Source organism: Eulemur rufifrons, chromosome 19, assembly GCF_041146395.1.
Source record: "Eulemur rufifrons isolate Redbay chromosome 19, OSU_ERuf_1, whole genome shotgun sequence".
Taxonomy (NCBI): Eukaryota; Metazoa; Chordata; class Mammalia; order Primates; family Lemuridae; genus Eulemur; species Eulemur rufifrons.
This window is the reverse complement of record NC_091001.1, coordinates 44,210,855-44,226,009: the sequence shown is the minus strand read 5'-3', so window position 1 is coordinate 44,226,009 and position 15,155 is coordinate 44,210,855. Positions and strand designations below refer to the sequence as shown.

The following is a 15,155-nucleotide window of genomic DNA, read 5'->3' as shown; positions in this document are numbered from 1 at the left end:
TCATACAGTTTCTACATAATGAAGAAAAAGAGTACGGTGAAGTACTCATGAATTGAGGGCAGTACAGCTCATTACATTAACTAGAGTCAGCTTGACAAAATGGAAAATATCCTGAACTCAGAATAAGTTCTAGCTCTGCAACTAACAGGTAATTGTTCATGGCCAAGTTGCTGCTCACTATTTTTGTCTGAAAATAAGGATTTTACTTCCTTCTTTAACTAGGTTGTTATGAAGATTTACTGAGACATTTGTTCAAATGCTCAGAGAAATAGTGATGCAATGGAATAATTTCTTACTGAACTTTATTGCTGAAGCTACTATAGAATCCCAAATAAAACCCAATCTGTATTTTTTCTTAAGTTCTAATATTCAAATGTAACATTTTCCAGAACATGTTACTAAGTCCTAATTTTGGTTATTAGTTGTTCTATTCTTTGTGGCCAGTAATCCAGGTCATCTCAGCTATTTCATAATTTTTAACAAAATTTATTTGTAAGTATATTATCTTATTAAATTAGATAACACAAGTGCTCCCCATTACTGAGCCAATCAACCATACCAAAGGCAGAACTAATAGATGTCAAGACCTGGCTTGGACTATTACAATTCCCTCTCTACCGGGAATTGTACTCGGACTCTGAACGGGCAGATCTTTGTTAGAATGACAATTAATCTCCATGTTCATCTCCAACTGATGTGGAAGACAAAATCCTACTTTTTTAAGTTCCATGAAAGAGATCCAAGTTGACATTTTCTCAGTTCTGATATATGTACCAACAGCATATTTTGCACACAACATCCCATGTGTTATTCAGCTCTGTTCTCATTTCTTAGATCACCTTACACAGAAGTTTTTTAGAGAAAAATACAGATCACAGTTTCAATATTGGGAGCTGCCCATTTTGCTTTGACTCACACTGTTTCATTGGAACTTGTCAGCAAACAGTCAAATGACCTTCCAGGGACTGTGAAAAACATGGAATGTTTCAAGAATTTGCATGTTATCTCTGTACATGGGCCATGCTAATCTTCTGCATTGCTTTAATTTTATTATATGTGCTGCCAAAGTGAGAACAAAACCCTACTTTTATATATGCATATTGATTAGTCGTGGATGAGGCTTAGCTCTGTTAAATCCAATTAACCTAGTTGGAATTCAGAGGTTTATGTCAAGTGGCTCCTTTGTGATGTAGAATTTTAAAATGTTTTTAAAACCTGACGTAGAGAAGCAAGTAGCTTAGGATATATATTTGCATTATCATGAAGAACAGATCACTTGAGGACCAAGGGCAAGTTGGTGCCCACTACTAAAGAAGGATAATATGGGACCTTTCACTATCTAAGACAAGTTGCTGCACAGGATATAAACAGGCCTCAGGGTACAGATCTGGTAACAAAAAGAAAGGAAACTCTGATCTTTTCCTGCAACGTTATTTGAACCTCTCTGACAGTTTAGAACACTCTTAACTAATATTTGCTAGAGAAAAAGGCTTAAAAGGATAACTTACCATGAAGGTTTAGGCTAAGTCTAAGCTAAAATGTGGGCTCTACAAAAGGTTTCAAGTGTGGGGTAAGGTCACTTTGCTCACCATATGTGTGGCTAAAGCTAGAGTCCCAGCGGCCAGAGCAGGGTGCTGGTGCTCTGGCAACAGTGACTGAGCATATAAGTATACATATGTGAGCTAAAAAAGTGTTACTTTGCAGTCTAAGTATAGATGACCATGGAGACCAAGGGACCTGAACCAACAAAGACATCCTGGTAGCAAAGGTCCATCATTACCAGACTGTAGGACCAGTTTCCAAGGCAATAATAATGCAGCAATAGAATCAAGGGAAATGAATGAATGATTAGAATGTCTTTTTTTCCCTCCTTCTCCCTCGTAAAAGAGGATTTTCTTCCATATACTTCAGAACCCCTTAAGTTCTTGGAAAATTCAGGGAGGAGGGTCTAGGAGACAGCCCCCAGGATGGTACAAGAGTTTCTGCTAACTGGACATTTCAGGACCCAAATAACTAATTAGAAAAATGAAAGCTGTGATATTATTTTGATTCTATGCATAGAGGTTATACTTGGAATACATTGACAACGTTGAGATCCCTAAGGATAAATGTCTTAAAAGTCCTACACTCATTGCTACGTCTAACTAGTCCAGCCTTTTGCTTGATTTCTGGCTGATGAAGTGGACTATCCCACTGCCAATGCAAAAACTACCTGAACCAAACTATGAAATCTCACCTGATGTACAAGTTCCAATAGTTATAATTATTTTAAAGGCTTTACTATAAGCACTTACATATCAGAACCACTAGCAACAGCAAAATCTTCTGCAGTCCTTCCAAAGAAATCTTTAGCAAAGATGTCAACACTTTGCTGGAGAAGAAGACTGACTATGCTCGATGATCCACAATGTAGAGCAAGCATGAGGGCTGTTCTAAAATAACAGAGAGATGACTTCATGCTTCGTAACTTTAATAAAGTTATTGAAACAACTAATTTTATATACTTTACCAATTCAATATCTTGCCTGTCTGTGTAGAATTAACCATTTACATGTACTTACAGGTATAAGCATCTTGGATGCTCATGTGTTCCTTTTTGTAAATTACTACTGAGGCTAAAAGGAAGCCTCCTGTCCCACTGGGGTATGCCATAGTATAAGTTTCTAATTTACGGTGCTTTTATGGGCAAGAAACTATGCTGAGATCACTTATCTTAAATGGGCCAAGATTTAAATGAAGAATTCTCCATTTCTCCCCTAGTCTAAATAGAATATATTTTAATTTGAAGTCAGATAGGGGTCAGATAAGTAAAAGCTACCTGCAGGCATAAAACAACAATATTAGTAAGAATGGTAATAATTTTACTCACAGTAGTTTCAGGTGTTGATACTGATAAGCATGTGCTAGGCACTGAATTAAATGCCATATATAAATATGGCACACACACATATAATCCCACACACAATAACCCTTGGTAGATATATTCTTACCCTCCTTTTCATATCAGAAAACATATTTGGTGGTAAATAATGCTCCCCAAGTCACATATACCTAGCAATTGGGAAATCCAGGAATTCAACCCAGGCTTTTGCGAATCTAAAGCCTATCTCTTTTCTCATTATCAGGCACCTATGGCTTGTCTTCATTCAAGGAAAAGTTTATCCAATTAAAGCTGTCTTTCTTTCCTCTGTCCATACCAATTAAAAATAAAAACATCAAAATGCCCTAGGAATGAAAATGGAAAAAGCTAAGGAAGTCACGGTATCTGGTAATAGCAATTAATTGTCATTTAAGGATAACCTAACATCAATATTCTTCAAAGAAAACAACTTGAAGCAAAGATTCATTGAGTCGTCCAAAAGGCAAAATGAATTTCAGCTACTATTTATGTGAAATATAGCAATTTTTAAGGAAAACTATATAAGCAGAGGTTAGAAAAATACTATGAAAGGGTAAAGAAGTTCATATTGAGTCATAAAGTAAACTAAAAGTTAAAGTCCACACTTTATATAACTAATAAAACTAATATAAAACCTCTTTAGCTAATATAAAATTATATGACCCAAAACCATAGATTACAACCAACAAACATCAGTCAATATTATAAGAGAAGATGAATCTTTCTGCACATTGTCCTTTATATTGCCCAGTCCAAATAACTGCTTTTGTACCTAACTGAAGATGTGTGTTGATATTTTTCACTAAACTCTAATAATTATAAGATAATCTTCTTATTCATTTAATATTTCTGACTAGAGTGACTGCTACCACTCTAGAACAACACTCAGTTGTTTTTTTATTTCAGCATATTATGGGAGTACAAATGTTTAGGTTACATATATTGCCTTTGCCCCACCCGAGTCAGAGCTTCAAGCGTGTCCATCCCCCAGACGGTGCGCACCACACCCTTTGGGTATGAATATACCCATCCCCTCCTCCCCCCTCCCATCTGCCTGACACCTGCTGAATGTTATTCCTATATGTGCACTTAGGTGTTGATCAGTGAAACCAATTTGATGGTGAGTACATGTGGTGCTTATTTTTCCATTCTTGGGATACTTCACTTAGTAGAATGGGTTCCAACTCTTTCCAGGAAAATACAAGAGGTGCTAGATCACCATTGTTTCTTATAGCTGAATAGTATTCCATGGTATACATATACCACATTTTACTAATCCACTCATGCATTGATGGGCACTTGGGTTGTTTCCACATCTTTGCAATTGTGAATTGTGCTGCTATAAACATTCAAGTGCAGATGTCCTTCTTATAGAATGTCTTTTGAACTTTTGGGTAGATGCCTAGTAATGGGATTGCTGGATCAAATGGTAGATCTACTTGTATCTCTTTAAGGTATCTCCATATTGCTTTCCACAGAGGTTGCACTAGTTTGCAGTCCCACCAGCAGTGTGTGAGTGTTTCTATCTCCCCACATCCATACCAACATTTATTGTTTTGGGACTTTCTGATAAAGGCCATTCTCATTGGGGATAAGTGATATCTCATTGTGGTTTTGATTTGCGTTTCCCTGATGATTAGAGATGTTGAGCATTTTTTCATATGTTTGTTGGCCATTATTCTTTCTTCTTTTGAAAAGTTTCTGTTCATGTCCTTTGCCCACTTTTTCATAGGGTTGTTTGATTTTTTTCTTGCTGATTTTCCTGAACACTCAGTTTTTTTTGTTTTTTTTTTTTTTTGTTTTGTTTTTTTTTTTTGAGACAGAGTCTCACTCTGTTGCCCAGGCTAGAGTGAGTGCCGTGGCTTCAGCCTAGCTCACAGCAACCTCAAACTCCTGAGCTGAAGCGATCCTCCTGTCTCAGCCTCCCGAGTAGCTGGGACTACAGTCATGCGCCACCATGCCCGGCTAATTTTTTCTATATATATTTTTAGCTGTCCATATAATTTCTTTCTATTTTTAGTAGAGATGGGGTCTCGCTCTTGCTCAGGCTGGTCTCGAACTCCTGAGCTCAAACGATCCGCCCACCTCGGCCTCCCAGAGTGCTAGGATTACAGGCGTGAGCCACCGCGCCCAGCCAGTTTTTTTTTTTTTAAAGAACTAATTACTGTACCTTTTCAATTCATCAACTGCATGTATATTTGCTTTTTCCTTTACTAAAAATTCTGCCACGTTTGGATGTTTTTCTCTTAAAGCAAGGAGAAGTGGTGTGATGCCTTCCTGCAATACATCAAAAAAATAATTGACAAAATTACTTATTTCTCAAGTGAAGTGAAAACCTTATATAAGATCCTAAGAATTCACATATAATATAGAAAGTAAATAAAAAGTAGCCCCATCCTTCTCACCCCTCTGTGCTTTCCCATGTGCTGCTCCTTCTCTGGGAAACACCCATCTTCTGCCTCACCATATTAACTCTGGTCATCTTCAAAACTCCATTCAGACATTTACTGCTTCCAAGAATCTTTGCTTCTGTCACAGCATGGATCTTGGTATACTATAATGATTTTCTTGTTTCTCATCTAAACCAAGAGCTTCTTGTAGGCAAGGGCAGGATCTATTATTAATATCTCTATATCCTCAAACCCTAAAGTATTGTAGTAAACATTTGCAGTATTTTTATTGAGTTAATAATCGCAATTATTACCTCTAGAGCAGTGTTTCCTAAACTATATTTCACAGAATATTTATCTTACAAGAAGTACTGTACCCCAACACAAAGTCTCCATGATCGTCTATTTGTGAGAAATATTACAAAACTGCATTACATTATACATCCAGTATTACAGCAATCTCTTGAATTTGCCTAATACCTCTTTGACAATACACTTTTGTGGCAAACATTAACATTTGAGAAATTAGAGTTTCAGAGATACAGGTTTGAAAGCTTCCCAACAAAGGTGACGATTTCTCCAAGGAATGCCAACTCACTTGACTCACTTCTATCAATGGTGACAAGATCTTAGATGACAATGTCTGCCACTCCTGCTTCAAATGGGCCACTAAGAAAAAGGACTCTGAGTGAAAAGAGATAGGCTTCAAATAAACTCCGATTGCTTATTATTAAATGGTCCATGGGATTTTTCCTGTTACAAGACCATAGATTTTAATCTCGGCTATTAGAAAACTCGCTATGAAATGTTACTCTCAATGATAATGGTAATCCCAGACCCTAATGAACATCTACCTCTTTAATCCATTTTTATTCTAGTTTCCCCTTAAATTGTTACTTAAAATTGTTTATTTTAGGAAAAATATGTCAGAAATAGAAATATAATGGTTTCTCAATAAAAGTTCTAATACTGACCTACATAAATTGTTTATAGCATAAGTAAAGGCATTAAATCACTTGCATTTTTAAGGGATGATGCTGAGGAGGAACATACAATGTCATCTGCAACATGCATAACCTATACAACTACAACCATGATTAGCCTAAAAAGGCTTATAGGCATTCCAATGGGAAGATGATTATTTATGCTACATATAAAGAAAAAGAGTTTTCAAAAGCCATCTTCTAAGTTCTAAGATCTGACTCCATTACTAAGGGATTAATATAAAATATAGGCTACATATTGTAAAAAATATACGCTATCTGGAAAACCTTGAAAGCTTTATCAACATTTACTATAAAAAGGAGTCATAACCTCAAATACTTATGGAGGCAAGGTAGGTGACCTGAGTAAGTAAAGTACCTAGGTGGGCATAACAGCAAACTGGACAACCTATGCCTCATATAAAGGGGCAACCTCTGCACGGCATACCAAACAGTAAGATGGGCTCAAGGGACACCTAGAGGAGCCTGAAAAGAAGCCTGACACCAGATTTGATTCTTTAAGAGAAGTCTGAAATCCAGATTTCTAGATGTCTCCTAAATTCCACACATTGCTTCAACGTATGAAAGCCTACTAAACCTATCTATGGGTCATACTTAGACTATATACCTTGTGTTTCTATATTTGCTATACATGTGTTTCCAAATGGTTGTGAGTAAAGCAAGTATTGCATGTAAAATCTTTCCTTTCTTTAGTATCATATGTTTTACCAAAAAAAAAAAAATCAGGCCCCAACCTGGAATAAAAATTGCTATTAAGACTGATAATGCGACACCAATTGCATATCAGACTGAGGTGGGGGGTGGGGGAGGGGATGGGGGTATGCCTACACAATGAGTGCATTGCGCACCGTTTGGGGAGCGGTAACACTTGAAGGTGCTGACTCAGGAAGGGGGCGTGGGGAAGGGAGGGATATATACCTCATGATGGGTGCAATGTGCACGACCTGGGGAACAGACACGCCTGGAGCTCTGACTTGGGGGGAAAGGCGGTACAGGAGCAACATATGTAACCTGCAATTCTGTATCCCTCATAACAAGATGAAATAAAAAAAAAAAAAAAAGCTTCTGCACAGCCAAAGAAACAGTCACGAGAACAAACAGACAACCTACAGAATGGGAAAAAATTTTCGCATACTAACCCTATGTATTCTTATGCTATATATATATATATATATTTAAACAAATAAACAAACATAATAGTTTTCATTTTTATCTATTCTGAAATTGTTGATTTTTTGCTGGAGCTTTTAGATCATTTACATTTAATGTAATTCTTGGCATATTTGTATTTAAAGCTACCCTTTTATTTTGTGCTTATAATTTATCTCAGCCATTCTTTAATTATATTCCTCTCCTCCCTTCTTTTGGATTAATTGCTTCTTAGCTTCCATTTGTTTTCTATTATATATTCAGTTCTTATTCTTTTAATGGTTACTCTGTAAATTGCAACATGCATATTAGCTTATCAAAATTTGAAAATTTAAGAAAATCTTTACTTTTAGTTAATACAAAGTCCTTAAATGCTCTGCTACCCCACTTATCTTTTACTGGTTTTATGTGTTTTAATTCTATATTTTAATAACTCATAACATTTTTTTTCTATTTTTTGTTGATACATAATAATTGTACATATTCATGGAGTACATGTTATATTTTGATACAAGCATATAACATATAATGATCAAGTCAGGGTAATTGGGACATGATTCACCTGAAACATTTATCATTCCTTTATGTTTGGAGAATTTGAAAACTTCTAGCTATTCTGAAATATAATAAATTATTGTTAACTATAAAAAAAAAGACTGATAATGTCCACTTCAAAAGTTTCCAATGTTTTTTCAATTACAGTCTATTTGTATTTAATTTTCCCAGATTGTTAACAAAATGGTTAACTAGTTCATAGGATTGCTGAAATTGAATTATTAAAAGAATTCCTATTTGTACTCTTACTAACTTCATGGCTTTCAGTGTTTAAAACTGCCATTGTGACTATGCTGAAGCTCTATGAATTTAACAGACATAATGAGATAGTTCATACTACAGCTTCAACTAAAAAAAGGGTTTACGATTTGCTATTATTCTAATTGAGAAAACCCTACTTTAATAAACATTTGTTGACCTAATCACCTAAATGATAACAAAGGGATAGGAAATTCTGCAAGTGTCAGCCTCTAGTTATTGAAAGACTACCCATAAATAGTCTAAAGACCCTCTCAATAACAGTGAATAATTGATGGTTGAAAGGGAAAAGATGTTATTCTGTGAGCTGATAGATATTGTCAATAATATTCCTTTTAACTTTTCAACCACAGAGACAGAGAAAGATAAAAGTCAGGCTAGTATTGATGGACAGGAGAAATCTGAAGAAAGTAGCACCTATTAAACTCCAACTACTCTAGAGATTTCTTAAGTTTTTGATATATAATCATTCATATGTTACATTTAACTGTTCAGTGGTTCTTAGCCAGGAGTGTATCAGAATTCTGAGGAAATTGGGTTGTTGTTTTTTTGTTAGAGACAAGGTCTTGCTATGTTGCCCAGGCTGGACTTGGGAAGTTCTAGGCTCAAGTGATCCTCCCATTTCAGCCTCCCAGGACTCCCTTGGACTATAGGCACATGCCATGGTGCCTGGCTTCAAAGAAATATTTTTAAATATACATGCCCAGGCCTTATTAGACTTAGTCAAAATCTTCAGGAGAGATGCTAGACTTGTAAACTATCTTTTTAAATTTCCCCAGTACACTGTGCTGCGTAATTCTAGCTGAGAACTAATGCAGTAGACAATCACTTTAGTCTCACCTCTCACCCACCTGGCTAATTCCTGTTATCACATGGGGATTTGGCTAAAAAGAGGAAAGAGTAAGAGGTGGAGTCATTTACTAAAAGTTCCATTTAATGTTCCTGGGTAGGGGGACAACAGGGACTAGTGAACTCAAAATGCAATTTGATTTTGCAACTTGTAAGTTCCTTCTCTCCCACTTCCCCATCAAGACATTCTAGCTTTGAGAGCACAGTGTAGACTCTTACCTAAGTGGCTGCTTTTGCCAGAATAGAATAATCAGTCAGTTAATTAATTATTTGTTCCTCCTTCTTATTGCCCGCTTCATCAGCACCTACTCACTGTCCATCTGGTTTCCTCAGAGGCCTCCTAAAATTGATGCCTCGGCAAGTTTACCACTCATTAACTCTCTCAAACTGAGAATTATCACCCACATGGAAGAGCTCCTGGTCTAAACATAAAAAAAACTGGGGAAAAATGTGCAAAAAACCTCTTTTTGATCTTTTCCTTTAATTACATAATTTTCAAGTTGGCCTGCGTATTTCTGATTGCTCTCCTTTTCCCTTCCCATTTTTTCCTCTGTAGCCTTCCCACTGAGAGGTAATCATGTCCCTAGAAATTACATTTTTAAGGAAATTGTCAACAACAATGAGATTTCCATTTCTTATAAAATACATTTCTTTTGTTGGAGTTTTAAGATAAAGCCTATTTCCAGGGTAAATTTGCTTTGCTGTGTTGTTTTACACTAATTAGGGGGAAAAAAACTTGCTGGGGAAAAATATTTTGACCTTCAACAAATTCAGTGTTATCACAAATATTTACCATAAATGCATAGGAAGAGCTGTACCCTCTAATGCCTCTTTGAAAGTATCAATATTTAAACAAAAACCTTAGGCAGCTAAGCTATTTCAAAATATTTTAATGCAGGGAATGCGTGAGTTTCCAAATATGGGAAATTGACCCTTACATATGTCAATGTTAAAACAAATGCATTTCTAATATTTTGAAAATAAAGTTGGTTGGTCTATACCTTGTTTATTGTTTCCATGGTGGCACCATGTGAGCGTAGTTTTGCTGCTATTGTTAAGTTGTCATTAAAGGCTGCGTAGTGGAGAGCAGTGTTACCATAGGCATCCGTAAGATTTGGATCGGCGCCACGTTCTAGGAGAATATTTACACATTTCTCTCTCTGGCATTGCACTGCCTGTCAGTATTAGACCGAGAAACAGCTTGTCAATTCTGGGAACTCAATACAAACATTTCACAGGTTTCACTTATTAGTTATATTGAAATGATATAAATTCATGTTTATTCTAGGGGTCTAAATCAAATCCATCTCATGCTGAAATAGTTGGCTACTATATACCTTCATCAGAGGTGTCCTGTTTTCACCATCACGGATGTTAAGCTCACAATTTTTGTCTACCAGAAGAGTTACCACCTTGGCATGGCCGTTGGCACAGGCCAAATGTAGAGCAGCCCTACGAAATTGAGAGGACTTTTTAGAAAATTGTAGTGCACTATCCCAAAACATATAATTATTAATGCAATTGTAAACATTAAGTTGTATGTTATTACTGTTTTAAAAACAAATCTTTAATTTTCTTGTGAAGATAGGGCAATATTTATTAGCTCTTAGTAGTCACTACACTGATGAAAGAACAGCCTATGGAAATACAAAGACATTGGCCTATGAGTTCAGTTCAACTTGGGTTTGAATCCTCCTTTAAGGTCTGTCACTTACTAGCTGTGGCTTAGCTTTTTCATGCCTCAATTTCCTCTTCACTAAAATGGAAATGAAAATAGCGGGGACACCTCACAGGATATCACTGTGATGCTTACATGAGAATCTCTGCTAAGCATTTTGAAGAGTCCCCAGCAAAAATAACAGCTCAATAATTGTTAGATATTATAATTATTGCTATGACTACTACCTAACAAAGATGATATTCTGATTAAGTAAAATGATACAATTATAACTATTTTGTGGTATTAGAGATACAACTGCATTTTGATGGTTCTAAGATGATCACTTTTCACATTTGAATACCTGTGACATTGGAATGTCACTTGTAATTCATGATTTATTATAACTATAATTGGCAGCCATTTAAAAATTCTCTTATTGATACACAAGGTAATGGGGCATCACACAATCCATGGGGACTTACATTAAATGAAATTTGGTATATACAACAGGTCTCTGGCAGTTCTTTTCATATCATTGACATTTAAAGAAATTTTAGTACTATGAAAAAAGAGGGCTGAAATAATGACAAAAATGCATTTTTGAAACAAAGTTAACTCTTACTTTGATTTTCAAAAAGCTTTAAACCAAAGGAAATGCAGGATTCAAATGAAGAGGTATGGCTCATTTTATTCAGTATTTACATTTATCAAATGTATATAAATCAGATATTTCCAATGATTCATATTAGTATTTAAGACTGTTATAAAATTTCAAAATATCACTTAAATGTTTTCTTTTACAATTTTCTCACTTCAGAATCCTTTTGTTTGAAAGGAGGGAGGAAAAGTTCACTTGAGATCAAGTCCTAATACAACAATTTTAAATCTCTCCATTTCCTTAGGCTGGGCAGGTAAACGTGAAGTTTAAGGATGGAATGGTCCTGAGAGATAGTGCTGTATGTCTGCTACATAATAGCTTTTCAGGGTATGTTTGATGAATAAATGGACTGAAAGAATAGATAAATACAGTTGGGGAGTTCAATTTAAAAAAACTCATAAAGTAAAGCAATAGTTTTCTATATTAATAATCATTTATATTTGCTATATTTAATTTCTTAAGGACACAACTAAAATAAAATGATTAATCAATAATTATTTGCATATATAATATAATGAAAATCTATGTACATAATAAAATGTATAAATAACAACATACACAAGCACAGATAAAAAAGATTCCTTTACTTTGGAAGGGATTAAAAATTAGTAGAAGATACCAATCGAAATAAATTAATTAACATAAAGTGGGAAATTATTCTTCCTGTGCGAGATTCACATCCCTGCCCTTCCCAATGATTATTTCATTAATAACAAACTTTTACTAAAGCTTTTATACATGCTTATTGCAGAAATCACAGAAAAGAAAAAGGAAAAACTTACACTTATAATACAAATTTCTAACAACAGATTTTATGACACTTTTTACATATTTTCAGCTAGCACATTACCATAGTCTGTGTGTATGTATAATCAAACTGATTTTTTTTTCCTCACTGGATATCTTAAAGTTCACTCCCACACGGCAACAAACACCTGTATCTAGGCTGCCTTCAATAGTCACATATTATTCCATCCTATGGATGCCTTGAAATTTATTTATAAATCCATTATTTGGGATCTGCTTAATACATTGCAACCTTAATCAGTGCTGAGAAAAACAAATTGCATGGACCTCTAATTATTTCCTAAAGATATTTTAGTATAGTGGACTTGATGGGTAAAGTGCATATGCATTTTTTAAAATGTGCTACTTACTATGTGATAGTCTATTTGAAAGGTCATAAGCAACTAAAACTTTAATCACCATCATAAGTACCACTGCCCTGCACCATCAGAAACTTTCTGGAACAAAAACAATATTTCATTCCTCTTTTAACTTAAATTCCTTTTCTTACCAGGAACATTAAATATTTTTCCTAGGCCCATAGGTCAATTGCAGATCTATAAAAAAAAAATGTACTTTGCCCAATTTTAGAGTTATTTTCTAGTTAATTTACAATAATTCTCTGTAAAATGATATATTTTCATTTCGTATGACTATATATGTTCTAGATATTTTGCAAACATGTTTTATTTTGTTAATTTTTTATGATATACAGGGGGTTTTAACTTTTATTTTGCTAAATTGATTTTGGGGAAGCTTGCTTGTGAGGTGATTCTTAGGAAGGACTTTGTTAATATAAAAAATGTATCAATATAAATAGGTATTTATGTGGGGTTTTTTTCCTAGTACGTTTCTCATTTGGTATATTTAACATTTTTAATCTATATTTCATTATGACTTATATTTGTGCTGTAAAAATCTAGACAGTTTTTTTCCAGTTAACAGGCACTTCATTTATGAAAAATTCATCTTTTGCTAATAATGTGAAATGTCACCATCATCAAGTCCTAAATTCTTACATATATTTGAGTATTTCTAGATTTTCTATTCTGTTCCATTCACTTCTCCGTCTTTTCAGATGTTAATAAACAATTAATTTATGGAAATTAATAGCACATTTTGATATCTAGATGGCAAGTCTTTGTTCACACCATTACAGAAAGTTTCTTAATATCATCACAAGAATAAAAGACAGACACCATACGCAACTCAAAAATTTTAAAACTTGGTATTTTTATTTGGTTGATGTAAAATTAATAAGCATAGAAAGAGCTCACATTTTCGGGAAAATGAGTCTTCCTATTCAAGAACACAAAATCATCTTCCCATTGTAAAGTTGCCTTCTAAGATCCCTCAGTAAAGAACACATATAGGTAGGTGTACATTGATATAAAATGGATATCGGATTTTATCCAACGAAATTTTAGGCCAGATGTTGATATGTTATAGGAATTATTTCTCTCATTGTGTTCTTTTCTATAATGTATATAATATGTGTTAAATTGTGTACATTAAAAATAAAATGCTGCATATACTTAATTTTGTTAGTTAAATCACTTTAAAATGGTCAATACAGTGCTCTGTAAGGGCAATCAGAAGTGGATCAGAAACCAGATGAAGTTTGGCTTTTGTTTCGCTGCTCAAAAAGATGGCCTGGGCGCTGGACGCCTCTCAGGTTCCCTCATCCCAGGTGCTGAGGAGCCCACGGAGGGGAGAAAGCCGAGCACCCTCGGTGACAGGGGAGCCGGGAGAGGGGCTTCTCCCACACACACCCCTGCCCGCCCCCAGCCGCGGGCTCACGGTTCCTACTACCTGTTCTTTTTGTCTTTCCGATTCAAGTGGTTTCTCTTCAGGTAAATGAGCTCCCTCATTCTCACTGCTCGACCCCGGCTGGCCGCTTTGTGGAGCTTGTGCAGGTGTTTCTCTCGGATGTCATATCCCGGCGGTGAGTACATGGTGTTCAGGTGCTCACTGTTGGCATCCAGCAGAGGGGACCCGCTAATCGCGGGCGTCAAGGATGCGTTACCCATCTTCGCCCTGAAGCCAAAAGCTTCTTTGCGATGGAGCCTAGCGGTGCCCTAGGTCCCTCGGCTCCCTCTCAGTTTTCTCCGCCTCCGTTGCCCAAGGCTGGTGAGCCAACCCGGTCTGGCCACAACACTGTGGCGCAAACTCCGAGGTTCCCACCGGTCAGACCGGTAAGGGCGAAGCAGAGCCGTTAGACGCAGCGCGCGGGCACAGCTCAGACAGCAACGTCCCTGCCGTGCGCACAGACCCACGCGCCGCTGCTGAGACAGTCTCCCGAGCCTGTCTGTGGCGCGGCCTGCGGGAGGCCGCTGTGTCGGGGAAGGGGGGGCTCTCCGCTGGCTGTCGCAGGGTCCCGGCACGCGCTGCAAGGCAGGCCTGACACACCAGCCGGAGAGCATGTGCAAAGGAGGGCTGCAGGGCGTCCTTCTCCACCCATGGCTGGGGCAGGTACTTCCCCTCCATGCTTGCTGCTGTCCGGACAGGGGCTGGACAGGGGCAGGGACTCCACGGGAGGAACCTATGCAGCCCCGGTCCCACCCACACCCCCAGCAGCACGACCCCCGGGTGACAGACGCCTCGGCAGCCAAGCAGGACCATCGGCCTGGCGGCAGCGCGCACAGTACCACAAGCCGGCCACTCAGCCCCATGCCGGGTGGCTGCCAAGTGTCCAGCACTACAGACCCCCCACTCCAGGTGCGGGCCAAGGAGGAGCGGGCCAGTGCAGAGGGGCGGGAGGCCACTGCCGGACACCACCTGCTCCTCCTCCGCACGCACACAGAACGGGAGGTCCATGCTCCCTGAGCACTCTGGCTATCCTCAGGATCCAGGCTGAGCAGCCAGTCCCCGCCCCTGTGTGCCGCCGCCACCGTCTCGTCGACCGCCCAGCTTGGCAGAAGTCAAGGCCCCTAGCCCAGGGGTCCTG

At 37.4% G+C, this 15,155-nt stretch overlaps 1 protein-coding gene and 1 non-coding gene across 2 annotated transcripts in view; both read right to left on the bottom strand.

Annotated features, from left to right (window-relative positions):
• The window catches only part of LOC138399448 (putative ankyrin repeat domain-containing protein 19), a 28,479-nt gene extending 14,241 nt beyond the window's left edge, over positions 1 to 14,238 (bottom strand). The window contains exons 1-5 of the mRNA XM_069493860.1: positions 14,021 to 14,238; positions 10,442 to 10,556; positions 10,106 to 10,279; positions 5,070 to 5,176; positions 2,295 to 2,432 (exon numbers count right to left, since the gene is read on the bottom strand). Of these exons, the coding sequence (XP_069349961.1) occupies positions 2,295 to 2,432; positions 5,070 to 5,176; positions 10,106 to 10,279; positions 10,442 to 10,556; positions 14,021 to 14,238 (752 nt within the window). The remainder of the gene's footprint in view (positions 1 to 2,294; positions 2,433 to 5,069; positions 5,177 to 10,105; positions 10,280 to 10,441; positions 10,557 to 14,020) is intronic.
• Positions 971 to 1,075, bottom strand: LOC138400408 (U6 spliceosomal RNA). The gene has a single exon (XR_011236299.1). It is a non-coding gene; the product is annotated as a U6 spliceosomal RNA (small nuclear RNA).
• Positions 14,239 to 15,155: the final 917 nt, after the last annotated feature.